We start from the raw sequence: 24,202 nt of genomic DNA, 5'->3' as shown, positions 1-24,202 counted from the left end.
GGTTGGAGACGTGGCTTGGGGCCGCCATCTTGGCAAGAGGCGAAGCGGCGGAGGCTCCTGTCAGGGGCGGCAGGTCCGGAGCGGCCAGAGCTCCGCATCTCTGGGCAGCAGCCCGAGTCCCTGCAGAGCCAGAGCGCGGCGCGCCCCACCTGCGGCCTCACCATGGTAAGCACCGAGCTGGGTTCGCTCGCCACGTCCTCGCCGGCTGGGCCGGGACCGCAGGAGCCGCGCCCGGAGCCCTGCTGTCGGCCCGGGCTTGGCACGGCCTCTCGGAGTCCTAGAGCGAGAGCTGCCGCGCCCACCCGGCCTCCGCCGGCAGCGCCGCCACGTCCGCCCGCCCGCCCGCCACTCCGACCCACCCGGGCTGGTGGTTGTCGCGTGGGCCTTCCGTCCTCAGGTCCCGCCGGTTCCCTGCGAGCTCCGGGACCGCAAGGCTGGAAGGCTGGGCCTGTCCGCCGCTTCTCGTCCTCCTGTCACCACGTCTCAAAGCTTTTCTTCAACCTCCTCCACCTTCTCCTCCTCTTAATTGAAAGGGGGAAGTAGAGGCAGTGCGGAAATGGTAACTTCGGGCGCCCGTTTGAGGGACCCGGGTGTCCCCGTAGCTACCCTGTGCTAGGGTAGCGCGTACGTGTCTTTGGCAGCGAGGCTGGTGCAGAGTGTATATAGAACGTAGAGAAACGGAGTGACAGCACAGGACTTCTGTCTTTAAGGGACCGACCGTTTAGGTGGAGTGACAGGAGTGTGGCTTACTGTAATCACAGCTGTTGTGTGGAATAGGAGAGGTGGTTTGTGCTTGGGGACTCTGGTGCCATCGGAGCTTATTTCTCTATGAACTCATCTGTTACCAAGATAGGAGAGATTATTGTAGGTGAGGGTAGGAGAAAGCAGAATTGACTCCACCAGATCCTCCTTTATCGACTGAAATCTGAATATTCCTGAATAAGAGGAGATCCTCGGTCCAGCGATCTAGTAACTTAACTTTTTTTTTTTTTTGGTTTTTCGAGACAGGGTTTCTCTGTATAGCCCTGGCTGTCCTGGAACTCACTTTGTAGACCAGGCTGGCCTCGAACTCAGAAATCCGCCTGCCTCTGCCTCCCGAGTGCTGGGATTAAAGGCGTGCGCCACCACCGCCCGTCGCCAAGCATTTTTTTAACTAGTTTATATTTGAGTAAACTTGATAATTAGTCCTGTGATACCACCCATTTCTAAAATTTGCTTATCTATAGAACATTGTTCTTAATTAAGAAGATAGTAAATAGACTTACTATGATGGCAGACATCTTTACCTACTGAGAAGTTTTCAAATGCTTAAAAGTCTATAGACTTATAGGATAGTGAGACTTACAGATTGTGAGTATGTGTGTGTGGGGTGTGGTATAGGTTTGGGTATCTTCTCTTGCTCTCTGCTATGCTGAACTAGAAGCTTGCTGTTTGAACTATCCCAGGATTTACCTGTCTCTGACCTCCAGTGCTGAGGCTATAGGCATTTGCAGCATGGCTGCATGGCTGGCTTTTTGTGTAAGTGATAGGGTTCAGATCCAGATCCCCATGCTTACAGAGGACTAACCACTTTCTCAGCCTGCCTCCCCGCCCCCTTTTAAATAACATTTGTTTCTTTAGTAGAGCAAGGCAAACTCCCCAGTCCTTTTTTTAAAGATTTGTTTATTTTCTGTGTATTAGTGTTTTGCCTGGATGTGTATATATGTACCATGACATGTGTGTCTGGTGCTTGCAGAAGCCAGAAGAGAGTATTGGAGTAACTTCCAACTGGAATTAGAAATGGTTGTGAGCTGCCCACCAGGTGGGTGCTGGGATCTGAATCTCTGTTTTCTTCAAAGAATATAAGATTTCAAAAAAAAATTTTTTTTAAAGACACGATTTCTCTGTGTAACAGTCCTTGCTATCCTGGTACTCACTCTGTTGTCTAGGCTGGCCTTGAACTGGCCTTAGGGAGATCCACCTATCTATGCCTCCCACATGCTGGGATTAAAGGCATGTGCCAGCACTAGCTGGCAAAAAACCTTGAGAGTTGTAGTTACTCATTTTTTTAAAATTAACTGTTAAAACTATCATGTATATTAATGTTTTGCCTATGTGTGTATATGTGCATTACATGCATGCCTGGTACCTGAAGGAAGGCAGAAAGGGCATCAGGAGTTACCCGTGGTTGTGCATTTCTGTGTGAGTGCTAGTGGTCAAACCCAGGTTCTCTGCAAGAGCAGAATGTGCTCTTGACTGATGAACTATTGTTAGGCATGGTGGCATCCCTATAATTCCACTGGAAGCTCTCCAGGAGTTCACCTGGTCCACATAGTGAGTGTCAGGCCAGCCAGGGCTATGTATGAGACCCGAATGAAAATTGTGGTAGGAGAATCTACCTAACACATACACACACAGACACACACCCAAGACAGGGTTTCTCTATGTAGCTCTGGCTGTCCTGGAACTCACTCTGTAGACCAGGCTGGCCTCGAACTCAGAAATCCACCTGCCTCTGCCTGTCGATTGCTGGGATCAAAGGTGTGCGCCACCACTGCCCGGCGAGAATTTGCCTTTTAATATACTTTCTACTTCAGTAGTTGTTAAACTTCATTGAATGTGAATATGAAGTGAAGCATTAGTATGTTGAGGCATTTAAGAAGATAAGTATTAATTTTGCACAGGATAAATTTACCTTGTTCAGAGATGATCTTTCCAGGTATATTAGTGACTGGAGGCTGTATATGGACCTTGTGACTTATGTCCTAGGTGTTTTGAGGTTTCTTTACATTCAGTATTGGGAACTTTGATCCTGCTTTGGGAATCTTATTTGCTTATATCTGGTTAATGAAATGACTAAAATAGAGTATCAGAGTTTTCCTACTTGAGGTACTGTTTTTATCCTGCTGATTTTTTTGTTGTTGTTTGTTTTGGGACAGGGTCTCTATATAACCCTGGCTGGTCTGGCACTCACAGTGTAGACCAGACTGGCCTCAAACTGACAAGTGATTCACCAGTCTCTGCCTCTTGAGTGCTGGAGTTAAAGGCAGGGATTACCATATCCTGCTGTCCTATCTTTATGTATTCAATCCCTGAATTAATCAAATGTTATTTCTTTTATCAGAGGTAATCTTTTCTCCTCTGTTCACTCTCTTTAAGTTTCTAAGTATATAATGCCTTATATTACAATATCTTATTTTTTGTCTTGTATTGTTAGTAATTAGGCTGCTTCTGATCAAAATGTCAGTGTTTTTTTTTTTCTTCTTAAATTTATGTTACACATATGGATGTTTTGTCTGCATGTATGTCTATATCATGTGCATAGCTAGTGCCTGTAAAGGCCAGGAGAAGGAAAAGCCAGAAGAGGGTTATTGGAGACCTAGACGTGGCGTTACAGAGAGCTGTGAACTACCATGTGGACACTGGGAAGGGAGCCCTGGTGGTCGGAAAGGTAGCTAGTATTCTTAACCACTGAGCCGCCCTTCCAGACCCAGCTATGTGTCTTTATAATCAGAGAGCATCCAGTGTGATAACAGGCTTTCAGTAACTCATGCAGCCCTGACATTGTGGTACATATAGGTTATCTCAGCATTCAGGAAACAGAGGCAGGAGAATAAAAAGTTACAGGCCAATCTCAACTACATAAGGAGAACTCTCAAAAAAAGCAAAACAGAACAACAAAATCAAAGGCTGAAGATGTAGTGGTAATACACCATGTACATGGCCCTGGATAAAATAAATTCAGTATAGAGTTGATAGACTCAGAGATGTAGGCAAATTCTGTTATTTCCTTTAAATCTAGCCTTTTTTAAACTTTGGTTCTTATTTAGGAAGTGGAACAGTATTAGCTCTTGAGATTTCATATGAGAAAAATGCAATGTTCACTTAAATCAGAAAAAAAATCTGTTTGGTGGAGGGAATTTATTTGTGTTAGATATAGATGAAACACTTTACAATATAAAGTATTAAGGTCAGTGGGGTTGTTTCATTTTGTTATAGACAGAATCTCTCTAGGTAGCCCTGGCTATCCTGGAACCTGATATATAGACCAGACTAGTTTTGGACTCACAGAGAACTCTACCTGCCTTTGTCTCCCGAGTGCTGGGACTAAAAGTGTGCACCCCTGGCTCAGTTGAACTGTTTTATTCTTCTGCTTAAAAACAAGTATGGTGGTAATTCTCTCCCAGATACCCTAACTAGCTAACCTCTCACCTCCTCTTCCCTCCTTTCCTTTCCCCTTTCCCTCCCCTCCTTATTCCTTTCCTTATCCTGTGTAGCCCTGGCTGTCCTGAACTCACTCTGTAGATAATGCTGTCCTCAAACTCACAGAGATCCACCAGCTTCTGTGTCTCCAGTGCTGGGATTAAAGATATATACTACCAACACCCAACTTTACGATGACCTTGAGTTCTCATCCTTCCTTTACCTTCCCAGTGCTGGTACTGTGCATTGTCTTTGGATGCTGTGGCCTCCTGTACAGATAACAAAACATTGAAACTGAATGGATGCACATCTGTAATACAACTGTTTTGGAAGCTGAGGCAAAAAGAAGATTTGAAGATTTAGGAAGACCCCAAACTAACATAAAATAAGATGAAACTTAAGACAAAATGCTGGGGATATATAACATGCTTGCCTATTATGTTAGAGGCCTGGGTTCATTCTCCAGTACTGGGAGGTAGAGTGTCTCCACTGTGAGGATATTTATTCAAATTAACTGACTTTTGTTTTTCAAGCTCTCCATCTGTAATGGACAGGTTTCCATAAAATTGAGACATTTGACAAGTAGGGTTTAAGAGACTACATCCTAACAGTGAGTCTTGCCAGATGTGTCATGTTTCCTTGTTGTTGCTTGTGCGTATGAACGCTTGGATCTCTATACTGAAGAGGCTGTTAGAACACTGCTTAAACCAGAAGTCCTAACACTTGAGAGGTGGAGGTAGGAAGATTGCTGAATTTGAGGCCTGTATGGTCTAGAGTGATGGAGTTCTAGGACAACTAGGGCTACACAGAGAAACTCTTTCTCCAAAAACCAAATAAAAACAACCACCACCCCCCCAACACTGTTTAGCCTTCCTACTCCTCTCATTGGTATTTGAAGATCTTCCTCCTCCTCCTGCATTTGTTTTGTTAAATAAATTGAAGCTATCAGAAGGTCGTTGGGTCTTAGTCATTGCTCGATGGATGTCAAAACTTAGGTGAAACAGCAGGCCTGTAGAATTTCCACTTCACAGCTTGTTTGCATATCTAGAAGAGTGAGTGGGATGGAACCCTTGGCTGCTCAAAGGCAGATCAACTCAGACTTAATGGCCTACAGTAAAAACAAAAAGGAAGCTGGGGACTTCCTATTCAATACTTTGTTTCCTTTTTCTGAGACAGGTATATATCCTAAGCTAGAATGAGACAGGTATATATCCTAAGCTAGAACTCGAGCTTTAGTGTCCTGAGTGGTAGAATTAAACTCTGGTGAGCTCTTAAAAACCTTTTATCTGCCTCATCAGGCTTCTGTTTTGACATGGAAATCTCTACCCTTTTTAAAGAAAATGCTTGATCTGTTGTCAATGGTTGTGCCAAAGCAGAGTGCAACCCAGCTCTGAGTCATAATTGACTAATCAATAACGTGTGTACGGTTGCTGAGACGCTCACCTGGTGAAGATAGTTGCCACCTGCCTGACAACCTGAATTCAATTCATAGTAGACGGAGAGAACTGACTCCCCTCAAGTTGTCCTCTGGCTTCTACACACATGGGCACTCCCACAGAGTCTCACAATCAGTCAACCAATATAAGTAATAATATAAGTATGCACTTTGGAAAAAATAACTCCATGCGTTCTTGTGTGTAGTGCTGGTGGTGGAACCACACACACAAACACACATACACACACACACATATACAAACATACACACATAGCTTTAGGTATACTATGGAATAATTGCTTCATTTTCTTCTACCTTTGTCTTATAAATTGCATGCAGTAATTAAAGAAACAATGAAGTATTGTTTGAAAGACAATGTAATGTCACTGAATGTGCTAATGTGCTATGCTATGGAAGCTCTCCTGAGGTGCTGAGAAAACAAATGTAAAAACTAAGTAAGGGGTACTTATTTATGTGTATGTTCTTGGCAGGTGCTGTTGGCAGCAGCAGTCTGCACGAAAGCGGGAAAGGCTATTGTTTCTCGACAGTTCGTGGAGATGACCCGAACTCGGATTGAAGGCTTATTAGCAGCTTTCCCAAAACTCATGAACACTGGAAAACAACATACTTTTGTTGAAACAGAGAGTGTAAGATATGTGTACCAACCTATGGAGAAACTGTACATGGTATTGATCACTACAAAGAACAGCAATATCTTAGAAGATTTGGAGACTTTAAGGCTCTTCTCAAGGGTGGTAAGAGACCTGTAATACTGGATTACATTTGTATTACGTTCTTTATTGAAAGTAGGTTTGACTCTAATATAGCTGATATGATCAGTTTGTGAACCCTCGTACACATCTCAACAACTTATCCATGCAACTCATTTCTTTTAATGCCTGTCTGCCTCCCTGCTTGCTTGCTTGCTTTTTTTTTTTTCCTTTATTTATTTTGCAGTGCCTTATGCATTCTATACAAGCACTGTGGCTGAGCACACACAATCCTCTTCAGCATTTCTTTCATTCAGCAGACACTTGTTGGGTTCCTTCCTAGGCTATAAGTATTCCAAAGGAGAATGCAGACTCATTCTTTCACATCTCAGTTCTTAAGTAGTTTAGTATGTCTGTGTTTCTGAAATTTGTTTGGCCCCCCCCACCCTGTTGTGTATTTCTGTGTTATCATGGGGATGGTGGGAATTGAACCCAAGTCCTCTGGAAAAACAGTTTATACTGTTAGCCACTGAGCCATCTTCTCTCCGACCCCATTGCTTTAGTGATTGGGATCTTTGTGAGACAAGATTTCATTTAGCCCAGGCTAGCTTTAATTTAACCATGCTGTGTAGCCAAAGATGACTGTGAGCTTACACCTCCCAAATGCTAAAATTCATTGTTTTTGAAATTTGTATTTAAAAGACTTAGAAACATAGCTGCTATGAAATTCTTAATCTTGTTGTCTGTTACTATCTGTAATTAGATCCCTGAATATTGCCGAGCCTTAGAGGAAAATGAAATATCTGAGCACTGTTTTGATTTGATTTTTGCTTTTGATGAAATTGTTGCCCTGGGATACCGGGAGAATGTTAACCTGGCACAGATCAGAACCTTCACAGAAATGGACTCTCACGAGGAGAAAGTATTCCGAGCAGTCAGAGAGGTAAGTGACTGCCAAGTTGAGTGTCTTTCTGTTAGCTTTCATTAATCTGGTTTTCCTGCTTTTACTTGCTAATGTAGGCTGTACTGAAAGCTATAAACAAGTGTCTTTCCATAGACTCAAGAACGGGAAGCTAAGGCTGAGATGCGGCGTAAAGCAAAGGAATTACAACAGGCCCGAAGAGATGCAGAGAGACAGGGGAAAAAAGCACCAGGATTTGGCGGATTTGGTAGTTCTGCAGTGTCTGGAGGCAGCACAGCAGCCATGATCACAGAGACTATCATTGAAACTGATAAACCAAAAGTGGCGCCTGCACCAGCCAGGTATTGTCTCGTGTGTGTATTACCAGCAACCTAGGATGCAGAGGAAGGCTCTATATGTGTGTGCCTCATGAGAGAGATATTTGATTTCTAAGCTAACTTAAATAATGAGGGACTTAATGATGTAAGCTGTGATACTAAATTTAGATATATAAAAGACAGGAATAAAGGAGATATCTATGTTATTTTTCCATTTATAAAAGAATTCTACAAATTATGCCATGATTTCTTCATTTCTATGACAGTGGTCTTAATTGGTGAAGTGGGGGAGTATTTAACTGTTTGTGGAATATGAATTTTTCTTTTTAAATATTTATTATTTTATGGGTATATCTTCCCTGACTGTGAGTATATATGTTCATTGTATTTGTGCCTCTGAGAAGCCAGAGGAGTGTGTCAGGTCACCTGGAACATAGTAATACACAGGTGCGAGGAGCCTTATGGGTACTGGGAACTAGACCCAAGTTCTCGTCAAGAGCCACAGGTGCTCTTAGAATAATCAGGTTTTTGGTTTTGTTTTGTTTATTTTTAAATTTTGTGTGTATGCCTGCAAGTATGTGTGTACCACGTGGGTGCCTGGTGCCCAGAGAAGTCAGGAGAGTACATTCAGAACTGGAGCTAGAGATGATTGTGAGCCACCATGTTGGTGCTGGGAACAGAACCTGGAACCTCTTCAAGAACAAGTTGCTCTTGACCTGAGCTATCTCTCTAACCCCAGATTTTTTTAGTCTTTGTTGTTGTTTGTTTGTTTGTTTGTTTTTTGAGGCAGGGTTTCTCTGTGTAGCCCTGGCTGTCCTAGAACTCACTCTGTAGACCAGGCTGGCCTCAAACTCAGAAATCTTCCTGCCTCTGCCTCCCAAGTGCTGGGATTAGTGATGTGTGCCACCACTGCCCGGCTTGGTTTTTTAGTCTTAATGTTTCAGAAGAATCTGTGGCTGCTGAAGGTATATGCAAAATTTGTTTTTTGTGCATAGTCACATTTATCTAAATGGAAAATGCCATGTTTCCATCAGACCATTTATGACTATAAAATTATAGCTTTTATATTTGTGTACTTGATACTTTGATATTAATAGTAGCTATCCATTTGTGCAAGTTTATATTACACTATCAGTGTTGTAGTTGTCCACCAACACTAGGAAACAGGTTTTCACCTAAGATCTTCACATTCCTTCAGAGAAAGCTTTCTTTGTAGTATTAATTAAAGTTTGTGGTTTTGTTTTTTTGTTTTGTTTTTTTTTAATCACATATTTACTTGTTTTGTATTCTTCCACTTAGACCTTCAGGCCCCAGCAAGGCTTTGAAACTTGGAGCTAAAGGAAAGGAAGTAGATAACTTTGTGGACAAATTGAAATCTGAAGGTGAAACTATTATGTCTTCTAATATGGGAAAACGTACCTCAGAAGCAACCAAAGTGCATGCTCCACCTATTAATATGGAAAGGTAAGCAATGACTTCTTCAAGAACAAATAATACAATTTTTTTTTTTTTTGGTTTTTCGAGACAGGGTTTCTCTGTATAGCCCTGGCTGTCCTGGAACTCACTTTGTAGACTAGGCTGGCCTCGAACTCAGAAATTCGCCTGCCTCTGCCTCCCAAGTGCTGGGATTAAAGGCGTGCGCCACCACGTCCGGCACAATTCTTTTAAACCATCTTTTAAAAAAAAGTTGTTGTTTTGTTTTTCTTTAAGACAGGATCTCACTATGTAGCTCAGGCTCAGCTGGAACTCAACTGTGTAGATTAGGTTGGCCTCAAATTCACAAGAGATCCTCCTGCCTCTGCCTCTCAAATGCTAGAATCAAAGGTATGTGCTACCACATCTGGGTATTTTTATTATTTTTAGTTCATGTATATCCGTGTGGAGCTCTGTAGAGTACAGATGCCTGAAGAGACCAAAGTATTAGATCTCCCAGGAGTTGGAGTTACAGGTGGTTTTGAGCTACTTGTGTGGGTACTGGTATTCTCCTCTGGAAGAGCAGTGTGTGGTCTCAACTACTGTACCATCTCTCCAGCCCTTAAAGTTGTCTTTAAATTCTATCAGTTCTTGCTTATTTATGTATTTACTTATTTTTGTGCTAGGGATCTAACCCAGAACCTTTCGTATGCTGAGCACACTGTTTACCTCTGAGCTGTGTACATTCCAGCCTCATGTTTTGGTGCCTTTTAACGTTACTGATTTAAAATTTTTATTTAGTGCGTAATCCAGATATTGACTTACAATATTTTTTTATCCACTTTTAAGTATCATTGGGAACTCAGCCATCTATTTCCTATGAAGTTTAAAACTTGCCTTTTATTGGCTAATTTAGGAAAAGTAGCTTTATGCCTGTTGTGTAACTTGCCTCTTAAGCATGGCATGGTGGAACATAGCCGTGATCCCAGCATTTGGGAGGTAGAGACTGGAAGATCTGGAGTTCAAGGTCAGCCTCAGTTATATGAAAGCCTAGGTCAAAGAAAACCCTCGATTTATAGCGCTAGAGCTCCATTAACCCATATTTTGTCCTGTCTTTTTCTCCTTAAAACTATAAAGGAAAGTCAATCTTTAGTATAACATTTGTGAAGGTCCTCAAAGCAAATTAACATGCTAAATTTTATGTCTTTGAATGTAGTGTAATTCAATTTGTCTTTTATCTCAGGTCGGTGGGTGGCATTTTTAAGCAATAGGTTAATCAAGTTCATATAATCAAGATGCAGATTTCTTGCCCTTAAACCCAGACCTACAGTTATTGATAGTTCGGAGGCCAACTGAAAGATGAGTCTGGGAGGATACCACTATCAGGTGTGCATAAAAGTGGACTGTTTACTCTTTCGTGTGTTCTGTTTTGTTAGAAATGAACAGTTATATCTGGATAAATCGCTTCACTCACTAAATTACTTGTGCTATTTTGGTTATTTTGAGAAAAGCTGAGGTTTCATGCTTTTTTTAAAAAAAATTTTATTTATTTGTATTTTAAGTGCATTGGTGTTCTGCCTGTATGTATGTCTGTGTGAGGGCATCAGATCCCCTGGAACTGGAGTCACAGACAGTTGTGAACTGCCATATGAGTGCTGGGAATTGAACCCAGGTCCTTTGGAAGAACAGCCAGTACTCTGTAACTACTGAGCCATCTTTCCAGTCCCCATGCCAAAAAAAAAAAAGATGTGTTTACTTATTCTCTACCTTACGTGTTGCATTTATGGGTCTTGTGCATGTACGAATGCAGGTGTCCACAGAAGCCAAAAGTGGGCATTGGAATCCCTTGGCACTGGAGTTAAAAGCTGTTGTGAGCTCACTCCACATGGGTCCAGGGAGCTGAACTTAGGTCATCTGTAAGAGCAGAATGTGTTTGGTTGGTTGGTTGGTTTTTCGAGACAGGGCTTCTCTGTGAAGTCCTGGCTGACCTGGAACTCACTCTGTAGACCAAGCTGGCCTCAAACTCAAAAATCTGCCTGCCTCTGCCTCCCATGTGTGCCACCATTGCCATCCAAGGTTCTTTTTGTTTGTTTGTTTGTTTTTGTTTTTTTTGGAAACAGGGTTTCTCTGTGTAGTCCTGGCTTCCTGGAACTCACTTTGTAGACCAGGCTGGACTCAGAAATCTGCCTGCCTCTGCCTCCCAAGTGCTGGGATTAAAGGCGTGTGCCACCACTGCCTGGCCAGAATGTGTTCTTGACCAATGAAGGCTTCATACTTTTAAACACCATCACATAGAAATTCTTATTCTCAAGACCCTAAGTGGTGAAGTTACCTTCAGCACAGAATGAACTCTTGTAAAAGGTAAAATGGGGCCCTACATTTCTAAGATTTGAACTTTTGTGTTTTTTTTTTTAAAGATTTATTTATTTTTATTATATATAAGTACACTGCAGCTGTCTTCAGACACTCCAGAAGAGGGCGCCAGATATCATTACAGATGGTTGTGAGCCACCATGTGGTTGCTGGGATTTGAACCTCGGACCTTCGGAAGAGCAGTCGGGTGCTCTTACCCACTGAGCCATCTCACCAGCCCGAACTTTTGATTTTGAGTCTGGTGTCTTTGTTTTGGGAAGGAACTAAGAAGCTGAGACAAAAAACAAAAAGGCAAACAAACAAACAAACAAAAAATAGCAAAATATATTCTTTGTAGTCACTGTAGTTTACCTAGCTTCAAAACAATTCTCGAGCTAGGAAGATGGCTAAGCGGTTAAGAGCACTGACTGGCTGCTTTTCTAGAGGACCCAAGTTCAGTTCCCAGCACCCTCATGGTGAATCACAGCCATCTGTAACTCTAGCTCTGGAGAATCCAGTGCCCTCTTCTCTGGTGTTTGCAGGCACCAAACATACATGTAGGCACACCACATTTATATAGACATATGTTTCTATTACAGAATTTGTGTAGATTTACTTACTAAAGCAGTAGCCTTATTTTTTCTTATGTATTTCTAATCTCTATAGTAAAAAACTTTTTTAAATGTATAAAAATCTTCTCAACTATGTAAGTTTCATATGGTGGAGACAACCAATATTAATACGTTTTGGACATTTTTCTGAGGGAATAGGATAATCTGTAGTATACAGGGGAGTAAAAACTTGTGGCTTACCTCTTAAAAATCTTTATACAAAGCAGACATATATTTATATCTTAGTTGTGTTCTAGTGCTGTTAAAAAAAAACAAAAAACCCACCATGATCAGGACAAGAAAGCATTTAATTGTGAGTTCTCATAGTTTTGGAGTTAGTTTATAATCATCATTGACGGGAGCATTGTGGCAGGCAGGCATGGTGCTAGAGCAGTTGTAGAGAGTTTACCTTCTGATCCTCAGACAGCAGGCAAAGAGAAAGAGCCTAGGCTTGATGTGGGCTTCTGAACCCTCAAAGCCAACCCCCAGTGACACACCTCCTCCAACTAAGGTCACACCTCCAAAAAGCTAAACCTCCTAATTCTTCCTAAACATTCCACCAGCTGGGAACCAAATATTCAATGGCCTTTGGAGGCCATTCTCATTCAAACCACCACAATTAGATATAATTTCCAGTTGCATTTTTCTGTTAAATTATAGATAATGAGTAAATAGTAAATAGTGCTTTGTTGTGTAAATCACCAACCCCAATGAGCCTGTGCAAAGAACACACAACTCAGTTATAATATTTATAAGCTGTATATCTATCCTGGGCAAGATTGGGAGCAATGCTAATCTGTGTATAAACATAAATATTTAGGAAGCAGTGTAGTGATATACCCATTTAGCAAAATAACAGTAAGTTTTCCACTAAGGCCTGTGGCATCCCAAACCATGGACTTTAACTAGGCTTATGTACTGAAATCTTACGTACTGAAATCTTTCTTGTGAAGTGTAGGCCTCAGATCAAACTGGAAAGCAGTAGGTTCTCCTCCTATAACCTACAGGCCCCTGTTGCACCATTGGTCCTACCTTGCCTGGGAGGACACTAGTACAGGATTCAGGGTTAGTACTTGGTAAGGCCATATATCTTTCCTCCCCAGTGGCTGCATAGGATCTATCTTCCAGCACTGAAAGCTAAGCCAACAGGGAAGAAGTCTCCAGGTCAGATCCACCAATTTCCCTATGTCCTGCAAGCAAAGTGAGTTGTATCTTCAACAGTCGTCTTAGCATCTAGTTAAGGTGCGCAGACAAGAGCAGAGACAATAACTTGTGTTGTTTGGAGGCCTTATATCTCATACCTGGCACAGAGATTTTCTTTAATAAAACATATCTTCTAGGGGAAGCATTGTCTATTTTTACAGAGTATCTATGTTGAAATTCCTCTTCTTTTTTTTTTTTTGGTTTTTCAAGACAGGGTTTCTCTGTGTATCCCTGGCTGTCCTGGAACTCACTCTGTAGACCAGGCTGGCCTCGAACTCAGAAATTCCTCTTTGAGTTCCAGGACAGCCAGTGCTATACAGAGAAACCCTGTCTCGAAAAACCAAAAAAAAAAAAAAAAAAAAAAAAAAAAAGCCGGGCGTGGTATCCCAGCACTTGGGAGGCAGGCGGATTTCTGAGTTCGAGGCCAGCCTGGTCTACAAAGTGAGTTCCAGGACAGCCAGGGCTATACAGAGAAACCCTGTCTCGGAAAAAAGAACAAAAAAGCAAAAACGTGGTTTTTTGGTTTTTGGGGTTTTTTTTTGGCTTTGAGACAAACACTGCATAGAACTTGCTATGTAGAACAGGCTGGTCTTGAACTCACAGAGATCCACCTCATCTGCCTCCTAAGTGCTGGGATTTAAAAGGTATACTACTACACCTGGCTTTTGTTTTTTAAATTTGCTTACAATGTAAGTTTAGACATTACTGTCTTCTTTCTTTCTTTGTTTCCTTCTTTCTTGAAATGTGGCACTCACTGTAGGAGCCCATGCTGAGATTTGTGGGAATCCTCCTGCTTTAGATCCATGGCTTCCATGTCTACTTAATATGGTTTTCATGTTGAAGGTTTTCTTTATTTTTTTCTCACTGCTACCTGGTATTCGTAGTAGTATGTGTTCTAACAGCTGAGCCATCTGTCTAGCCCCTTCTCTTTCTTTTTAAGGGCAGGGTCTCTTGTGGTTCATATTGACCTTCAGCTCACTATGAGCCAAAGATGGACTGAAGTCCTCCTGATTCTCCTCCCAATCCTACCTCCCAAGTCCACACACCGAGTGTGGCAGTACCGTTATACCTGGTTTTATGTGGAGCTCTGGGACACTCAGTGCTCCATGATGCTAGACAAACACTACCAACATAACTCCCATCTCCATCCTGGTTACTACTTTCCTGACATACTGATTTACTTTTGTTGTGTAGTGTGCACATGAAGATTGAAGAGAAGATCACACTAACCTGTGGGAGAGATGGAGGATTACAGAATATGGAGTTGCATGGCATGATCATGCTTAGGATCTCAGATGACAAATTTGGCCGGATTCGTCTTCATGTAGAAAATGAAGATAAGAAAGGGGTGCAGCTACAGGTATGCAGGGGCTTTTTTATACCGAGTACTAGCATAGTTCCTGTTCTGGATTTTCTGTTTGATTTTTGCAGTACTTTGAAGTTGAATACAGGCTTTTGTTCGAGCAAGGCTCAACTATAGCCTTAGCCAAGTCTCTATAGAAGGCAAATCTTTCCACAAAATTTAATATATATATATAATTTATTAGGAACCCTATTTATCCACCATGTATACCCAGAGGGGTTTATTTCCTGTTAGTCTCCCTGTCTCCCTCCCTTGATGTGCAATAGTTGAGACAAGGTCTCACATAGGTCAGGCTGGCCTCAGACTCACTCTGTAACAGAATATGACCTTGAACTAATAATTGTCTGATTCTCTACTTCAGAGAGCTAGGACTGTAGGCAGTTGAATCCAGAGCCACATATATGATAGGCAAGTTCTTTGTCCACTGAGCTACATTTTCAGCTTCTTTCTTCTTTTTATAAATTCAGTTTGTTTATTTATTTATTTATTTATTCTGTGTGTGTCTGTGTTTTATATGTGTGTGTATATATGTCTATATGGGCATGCATGTGCCGTGTTATATATACAGAGGGCAGAGGGTAACTTTCCAGTGTTGGTTCTCTTTTGGGGTCCCAGCTCAGGTTATTGCTTAGAAGCAAGAGCCTTTACCTACTGAGCCATCTTGCCTGGCCCCTTCACTTGTCACTCTGAACTTCAGGCTTTCTTCTTTTCTCATTCCAGACGCATCCAAATGTGGATAAAAAACTTTTTACTGCAGAGTCTCTCATTGGCTTGAAAAACCCAGAGAAGTCATTTCCAGTCAACAGTGATGTAGGGGTACTAAAGTGGAGACTACAAACAACAGAGGAATCTTTTATTCCTTTGACAAGTAGGTATCTGTGATGGGTATTCTTGTGTGTGTGTGTGTGTGTGTGTGTGTGTGTGTGTGATTTTTTTGAGACAGGGTTTCTCTGTATCTGTGATGGGTATTCTTGTGTGTGTGTGTGTGTGTGTGTGTGTGTGTGTGTGTGTGTGTGTGATTTTTTTGAGACAGGGTTTCTCTGTATAGCCCTGGCTGTCCTGGAACTCATTTTGTAGACCAGGCTGGCCTCGAACTCAGAAATCCTCCTGCCTCTGCCTCCCGAGTGCTGGGATTAAAGGCGTGCGCCACTATGCCAAGCTGTGATGGGTATTCTCTTATCTTCATTACCATAGCAAGTTCTTTTTGGCAAAGTGGAATTGATGCTATTATTTTGTATATTTGAATTAATTGTTTTAATTTTTTAAAAGTGTATGTGTCTTTGAATGAGTGTATGCCACCTATGAATAGGTGCCTGTGAAGGCCAGAAGAAGTCATCAGATCCCCTGGAGCTGGAATTACAGATGGTTTTGAGCCACCAGTGTATAGTTTTATGTAGGATGCTATAGATTTGTTGGTCAGCTGTACTTCTTTTCTTCTTCTTCTTTTTTTTTTTTGTTTGTTTGTTTTGTTTTGTTTTGTTGGTTTTTTGAGACAGGGTTTCTCTGTGTAGCCCTGGCTATCCTGGAACTCACTCTGTAGACCAGGCTGGCCTTGAACTCAGAAATCTGCCTGCCTCTGCCTCCCAAGCGCTATGATTAAAGGTGTGCTCCACCACTGCCTGGCGGCGGTCAGCTGTATTTCTATTCTTCCATACTCTTGATCTTAGCTCAAAGGCCAAGAAACAGTTCCACTCTTTTTCTAAAGCTCAGGTGTTGATGGCCTTGTTTTCCTTCTCAGTTAATTGCTGGCCTTCGGAAAGTGGAAACGGCTGTGATGTCAACATAGAGTACGAACTACAGGAAGATAATTTAGAGCTCAATGATGTGGTCATCACTATCCCACTCCCGTAAGTGAAAGTCTCTTAATAATCCTTACCTTGGGTTAATTTGTAGAGCTGGTTCCTGGGGCTTGGAGATGAATTTTTGAGGCAATACCTCACCGTATATCCATTCTGAAATGTTGGCTTATTTTCTTCCCCGAGGTAATACTGATTAAACCTAGAGGCTTAAACACAGCCAGAGCTCTACCACTGAGCTATGTTCCCTGTCCTCTTTGTACCTGTTTTGAGACAGTTTCACAATGTGGCCCAGACCGCCCTTTAATATCAAGAGTAGCTAGGATTATAGATCTGAAGCACTAGGCATAACTGATAGTCCTTTTTCGTAAATACCAGTTGTGCATCACTCTGGAAGCAGAGGCTCTCTTGAGTTTGAAGGCAGCTTGGTCTACAGAGCAAGTTCCAGGGCTACACAAACCCAGTTTTGGAAAACAAAAATAATTAGTTGACTAAAAAATAAAAACCAGTTGTGAAGCCTGGTATGGTGACATAGGCCTATAATTCTAGCACTTGGAAGGTAGAGACAAGAGGATCAGAACTTTGATCCTGGGCTCTGTGTGACCGTGTTTTGAGGGAGAAAGGAGGTGGGGTGGGGATCATGCCTAATGTAAAAGAAGGCAGACACATACGGCTTTCTAGAAAAGGGTATCCTTTTTGAATAGAAATCCAGAGGTAGAGAGTAAAGTACTGATGGGAAAGGGGCAGGTGGGGAAAGTGTCCTGTGACCTCATAGACAGCATGCAGTTGTCAGTGCACATATACTTTGTTAGCTCTATACTCTGACTTGTTTTTTTGTTGGGATGGTTAGGATGAATTTTTTGAAATGGTCTCACTATGTAACCCTGGCTGGTCTGAATTCCGAGATCCACCTTCCTCTGTCTCTTAATTTTCCTTTTTTTTTTTTTTTTTTTGAGCTGTACATTTTGAAAGGGGTGGAATGTACTTTGAAACCAAGACAAATGAATTGTAGTGCAGAGCTGCTTTCTTGAGTTAGGCCTCACTCACTCACTCTGTAGTCTTCCCAAGGCCAGGAGGATGAGCCCATTTCCAGTCAGACTTCTTTTGCACGTTTCAGAGAAGCTTAGTCTGCCAGCCTGTGCTTTCCCTTCTCTTTCTCTGAAGGGAGGAGTGTGTTTTGAATACAGTATGCCTACATCAGTTTCATTAAGTTTTCTAGAAGCTTTACATTTTGATTGACAGGAAGCATGCAGTGCAGTAAGTTTTGACATGTATACACCTGGGAAACTGTCAGCACTGGCAAGAGAAACACGTATGTCAACCTGGGTGTGGTGGCTTACACACTAATCCCAGCCCTTGGATGACCAAAGCAGAAGGATCCTCTGAGCTTGAGTTCCAGGTCCTTCCAATGATGTCTTGTGTATTTCACTGGCATATTCTCAAGGTCCTCTGGGATACCATGTGTCTCCAGTAGAGTGCGCACTGTTACTGCTTCAGCTTTTACCTTCATCCTCAGCCCTGCCTTAGGCAATACAGGCTTTAATTATGAGCCCCAGAGTATTCCTATTGTTATATGCCTCAACTTTTATTGAAACAAAATAATTTTTTTTGTTTGTTTTGTTTTTTTGTTTTTTCGAGACAGGGTTTCTCTGTATAGCCCTGGCTGTCCTGGAACTCACTTTGTAGACCAGGCTGGCCTCGAACTCAGAAATCTGCCTGCCTCTGCCTCCCGAGTGCTGGGATTAAAGGCGTGCGCCACCACGCCCGGCAACAAAATAATTTTATATGCAACAAAATAATACTTTATTTCTAGTTTTGTTTCCTTTGATTACTGAGGGATTTATCTTGGCCAAGTCTAAATTTAGTCATGCTTATTTCTGGGTTTTTCTTTTTCTTTCTTTCTTTATCTCTCTCTCTCTCTGTTTTTTTTTTTTTTTCAGAGACAGGGTTTCTCTGTGTAGCCCTGGCTGTCCTGGAACTCTCTCTGTAGACCAGGCTGGCCTCAAACTCATAGAGATCCACTTGTTTCTACCTCCCAAATGCTGGGATTAAGGGTGTGCTCCACCACCACCTGACCTTATTTCTGCTTTTTAAAATATGCTATATTACCATTGTCTTATTACTCTGGAGAGATACCATGACAGCTTTAAAAAAAAAAAAAAAAGAAAGCATTTCTTTAAAAAATTATGTAAAATTACAGCATTCTCTCTGCATGTCTACTTTCAGGCTAGAAGAGGGCACCAGATCTCAATATAGTTGGTTGTGAGCCACCACGTGGTTAATGGGTATTGAACTCAGGACCTCTGGAAGAGCAGATGGTGGTGCTCTTAACCTCTGAGCCATCTCTCGAGCCCCTTATAAAGGAAAACATTTAATTGAGGCTGGTTTACAGGTTCAGAGGTTTAGTACATTATTGTCATGGCAGGAAGTATGGTGGCAAGCAAGCAGACATGGTGCTGGAGAGATAGCTAAGAGTTCTACATTCAGATCATCAGGCAGCAGGAACAGTGAGCCACTTGGCCTGGCTTTAGCTCCTGAAACCTCAAAAGTCCATCCCCCCAGTGACACACTTCCTCCAAAAAGGCCACATCTACTCCAACGAGGCCACACCTCATAATAGTGCCACCTCCCTATGGGCTTATGGGGCCATTTTTTTTTTTAATTCAAACCACCATGCCAATATTCCCATTAATAGGATTAGCCAGCACACCTATAGTTCCAGCCCTTGAGAGGCAGGAGAGTTCTGGTTTCAAGCCTATGTTATACAAAAAGACCCTAATTAGAAAAAAGTAAAATAATAGGGTGACTGTCTTCCTTCCAGTTGTTCCTTCAGAACAATAAATAGCTGCCTTGAACAGTGGTAGAACTTGACTGCTGACGGGTGGACTTTGTTTGTTGAGATTTATTTTCCTACACTATTTTTGGAATGCCACCGTTTTTAGGTCTGTCTACTCTATAATTATGGCTGTGGTGGTTTCCTGTGTCTTCCTTCAACTTTGCAGTGGCCTGAAGAGATCTTTGAAAAATATTTTACCCCAGCATAAGTCAGAGTCAGAACAGCACAGAGGAAGAGCGAGCACTGTAAAGTTGATAGGAGACAGTTAAAGTCTCTTGCCACCCTTAGCTCAGTCTTTGTTTTCCTCATTTACCCTGCACCTAGTGTAAGCATTGAGTGTCACTGGTGAACTACAAAAGAGTAAATTTAGAATCTGTGGGAGTAGGTGACACTGCCTGTCAGCCATTCGTGGGAATGCAAAGTACATCCTGACTAGCCAAAGACAACCATGTATCTCTTTTTCCAGTCTATTTTGCTCACACCTTGTAGACATGATTTCACTTTTCTTCTTTTTTCTTTTTTTCTATTTGTTTTTTTCAAGACAGGGTTTCTCTGTGTAGCCCTGGCTGTCCTGGAACTCACTCTGTAGACCAAGCTGGCCTCAAACTCAGAAATCTACCTGCCTCTGCCTCCCAAGTGCTGGGATTAAAGGCGTGCGCCACCACTGCCCAGCTTGCTTTCACTTTTCATTTACCAAATAAATCCACTATATTATAATCAGATCAACCCACTAGCATTGGCTTCAGTAAGGTTTGAAACATTATGAACTCTTTTTCGAAACAAATCTTCTCAAAGATTGAGTTTACCTCTATTATTGGTGTATAAAATCTCCCCCTACTGCCAAACTGCTTTATTTATCATTGTTATTTATTAAAGAGTTTCATGGTTAAAAAGTCCTTTACAGGGAGCTATAGAGATGGCTCAGTGGTTAAGAGCACTGGCTGCTCTTCCAGAGGACAGGGTTCAATTCCTAGCACTCATGTGGCAGCTAACAACTATTTGTAACTCCTGTTTCAAGTGATACAACACCCTCATACTGACATATACAGTCAAAACACCAATAAATATAAAATAAATTTTTTAAATGTCCTTAACAGGCTAGCAACCCATTAATGATTTTTGCAAAGAAAGGTTTTGTTTGTCTGTTTGGTTGGGTTTTTTTTTTTTTTTCAAGACAGGGTTTCTCTGTATAACCCTGGCTGTCATGGAACTCACTTTTGTAGACCAGGCTGGCCTCAAACTCAGAAATCTGCCTGCCTCTGCCTCCCAAGTGCTGGGATTAAAGGTGTGCGCCACCACCGACCGGCATGAAAATATTTTCATAGACATCTGCAGTCTTAGTTCCCTGCTAGCTCCTAGGTCTAGTCAGCCCCCAGAGCCTTATCCTAAATGCCTTTTCTGTTTGTCATTCTCTACAAAGGGAATTAAGTGATGTCCTTAGCCAAGGTGTTATGACTTCCATCCTTGAAGTTACCAAGCAGCATAATTTTTAGAAAATTTGAGGCAGAATTTGAAATATGTTACCAAATTTGAGTTTGGTTTTTCTTGTTGGAGTTCTCTGAGCTCTAGACAGCTACACTGAGTGCTTGTTTCTCATGACAGATCGGGTGTTGGTGCGCCTGTGATTGGTGAGATCGATGGGGAATATCGACATGACAGTCGGAGAAATACGTTGGAGTGGTGCCTGCCAGTGATTGATGCCAAAAATAAGAGTGGCAGCCTGGAGTTCAGCATTCCTGGGCAGCCTAATGACTTCTTCCCTGTTCAAGTTTCTTTCATCTCCAAAAAGAATTACTGCAACATACAGGTACTCTGTTGTAACAGAAGGCAGGTATGGGGAAGGCAGGACAAGTGTCTGATAGGTAGCACGGTTTCATGTCGAGGCAAAAATCAAAGCTGAAGTCTTCTACAGATGCAGTTCTGACTTAATCACCAGACTTCTTTTCTTTTCCCCCTTTTATAACAGGGTCTGTTTATGTAGCCCTGGCTGGCCTAGAACTTGCTATGTAGACCAGGCGTCCCTCCAACTCATAGAGGTCTGCCTTCTGAGGGGCTGCTTCTTTTTTTTTTTTTTTTTTTTTTTTAAATCTTCTGTTTGAAGGGTCCAGAAAGCTCAGCAGATAAAGAGCCTTTACTGTTCTTGCAGAGAACCCTGGCATGGTTCCCAGCACCAACATGGTTGCTTACGAACATCCAGAACTCCAGGTCCAGTGGATCCAATGCCCTCTTCTGACCTCTGCAAGCACCAGGCACATAAATACACACACATAAAAGATAATTTTGTGTGTATATGTGGGACCATGTGTGTCCCAGCACATTTGTGGAGGTCAGAGGACACATTAATGGAGTCAGTTCTCTCCTCCGCAGCAGCAAAGCAAGCACCTGTGCCTCCGGAGCCATCCTGCTGCTCTCAGATTTCTATGAGTGTGAGGCCAGCCTGCCCTACAGAGAAAGTTCCTCTTCCGGAGGACCCAGGTTTGACTAGTAGTATACACGACAACTCGCATTCCTGTGATTCCTGTGTCTGTGACTCCAGTCCCAGCTGATCCAGTGCTTATTTGGCTTTTGCTGTCACCAGACAAAACGATAAACATGAATGCATGACACCCATACACATAAAATAAAATGTAGAAAAAGATCTTGCAACATAGTCTGGCTCTGGACACAAGAGACTGAGATGGATTTTTTTTTTTTTTTCCCTTTGGTTTTTCGAGACAGGGTTTCTCTGTATGGCCCTGGCTGTCCTGGAACTCACTTTGTAGACCAGGCTGGCCTCAAACTCAGAAATCCGACTGCCTCTGGCTCCCAAGTGCTGGGATTAAAGGCATGCGCCACCACGCCCGGTGTGAGATGGATTTAATAAGTAATGCAGAAGAGGTAGCAGGCTTATTTAAGATCAGAATGTTAATTGATCATCCTTATAGAATGTCTGGCTTTTCAGCGTTTTATATGGCAGGCTGAGTGAGCCTTGCGACTCATTCTGGCTTTGACTTTGTGGCAGCTGCTGTCTTACTGTAGCAGTCATTTTCTCTAAAGGATAGATTAGATGATGCCACAAGTAACATGTATGAGCTCTGAGTACTTTGTGGTATTTCCAAGGTACTTTTAGTGCTGCTTTTAGAGAATGTGATATATTCTGTGATGAAAATGTAGTTAACATCTCAGAGACTCACCATTGTTTTTTTCCTATCCCCTTCCCCTATCTTTGTTGTCCTAGGTTACCAAAGTGACCCAGGTAGATGGAAACAGCCCCGTCAGGTTTTCCACGGAGACCACTTTCTTAGTGGACAAATACGAAATCCTGTAATACCAAGAAGGGAGAGCTGAAAAGGAAGGATTTCAGATGAATAAAGAAGAAGCCAAAAGTGGCTGAAGAGTTTTCCAAATTTACAAGCCATTGGAGGTCCCCACCCCCTTTTCTGATACAGTGCACGTTCTCTGCGCGCAAGGACCCTCAACTCACACCCAGTGTTGCGGTGTCACAGAGACAGTTTTGACAAATAACACTGACATAAAGGGAAAGGCTGCTGATTTCTTTGGCCAGCAGGAAGCCAGCTCTCCAGGGAATGGAATGACCCAGTAAATAGCTCTTCTGCCTTCACCTAAGTCTCCCTTTATTTTAAGCCCTAAATATAGGTATATTTCATACTTTGTTTTAAAAAGTTTTCTCTATAGATTTGAGTCTTTCACACCCCTTTGCTTTCTGTTTTCTTTCAGTACACTTAGTCACACACTGGGGTCATCTGTCTGTAGTATTGTGTTCAGCACTCTGAGAACAAGGTTATCTAACCCATTCTTGACGTTAGACAGTACCAGTGAACTGCTTAAGGGATGTAGAGTCTAAAATTTGAAATACAAGGTTGTCTTGTTTGATCTCCTGTATCCATCCATTGATCCATCTTTTTATGAAGTCGCCCTGTGAGCCCTGCCCTTCCAGTTGCAGGCAGTGTTGTGAATCCCATTTGTGTCACTATTAAAGGTAGCCAGCTGGGAAGCAGCTTTTATGTGTACACACCTTTTCAAGATGCCGAATAAGATGGCTACATCCATTTCCACAGGAAATCATGTATGCTGCTAATGCTACCCCAACTTACAGTTCCCTACATGACTTATGGTTCCCTACGTAACTTAGAGTTCTCTCCGTGCTGTGGGGCGATTGAGTTGAAGCACTGTAGTCCACTCAGATTCCGCGTGTCCACCTCCTCCCCTTCCCAGATGCTCTTCCCATGAGTCTAGTGAGTCTGTGCCTTTTCTCATTAGCCCTAAACCATTGGAGAGACCCCATCTTCACCATTTGAGTGGTAGCATTGTGAGAGGCAGGTGTGTAGTGAGGGGTTACTCAGATATACCCCATCTCACCTGACACTTACCACCTCCCTCTCTGTCCGTGTTTCTGAAAACCTTTCTTCTCCTCCTCAGGCTTTTTGGTGTCATCATGTAATAATTGTAGGAGTTTCTCAGCTCATTTTGATCTATTACCTTTTCAATAGAGGCTGAATCAGCCAATCCCACCTGCCAAGCACTGAATTGGGCGGGGTGGACGATCAGTTGCTGAAGGCTGCAGTAGTAATGGGAAGCAGTAGATGACCTCCATTCTGTCAGGTGGCTGCAGAGCAGAGATCTCCCTCTGAACACCTGCCTTCCCTGGCAAGAGTATACTATCCATGAAGCAGGGCAGTCCCACAGAAGGCTGTGGCTGGGATGGCTTGCCAAAGAAATGTCTAGCCTTTCCCTTTCCCCTAAACTGCATCAGGGAAGAATCCTTATCTCTAGCTTCGTTTTCACATGAGGTTTTCTGAGGAAGGGGACTGGGATAGGAAGTCTGTCATGTAGTAAAGTAGACGAGAAATCTTATTAATCCAGTTGTATTTCAGAGTTGTTCGTCCCTATGATTTTTAAAGTCAAGTTTAATTTCACAAGACTTTTTTTCTGAAATTACTTTTGGGGTAATATTTAAAATGAGAGACATTTTGTAACCCTGTAAAATACATAGGGAATATAACATTCCAATGTACACAACGAAGGCAAATTCTTAATCAAATAAAAGAGTATTATAAAATGA

The 24,202-nt window shown here is 42.2% G+C and overlaps 1 protein-coding gene across 1 annotated transcript; it reads left to right on the top strand.

The window, feature by feature from the left end:
- On the top strand, window positions 1-24,202 carry Arcn1 (archain 1). Its single transcript, XM_021171931.1, has 10 exons — window positions 1-165; window positions 6,109-6,372; window positions 7,091-7,270; window positions 7,385-7,590; window positions 8,866-9,030; window positions 14,340-14,505; window positions 15,229-15,376; window positions 16,247-16,355; window positions 20,743-20,947; window positions 22,358-24,202. Exons 1-10 carry the CDS (start codon window positions 163-165, stop codon window positions 22,445-22,447), a joined length of 1,536 nt encoding a protein of 511 aa, XP_021027590.1. The 5' UTR covers window positions 1-162; the 3' UTR covers window positions 22,448-24,202.

Source organism: Mus caroli, chromosome 9 (assembly GCF_900094665.2).
Source record: "Mus caroli chromosome 9, CAROLI_EIJ_v1.1, whole genome shotgun sequence".
In the NCBI taxonomy this organism is placed as follows: Eukaryota; Metazoa; Chordata; class Mammalia; order Rodentia; family Muridae; genus Mus; species Mus caroli.
This window is presented reverse-complemented; position numbering and strand designations above follow the sequence as displayed.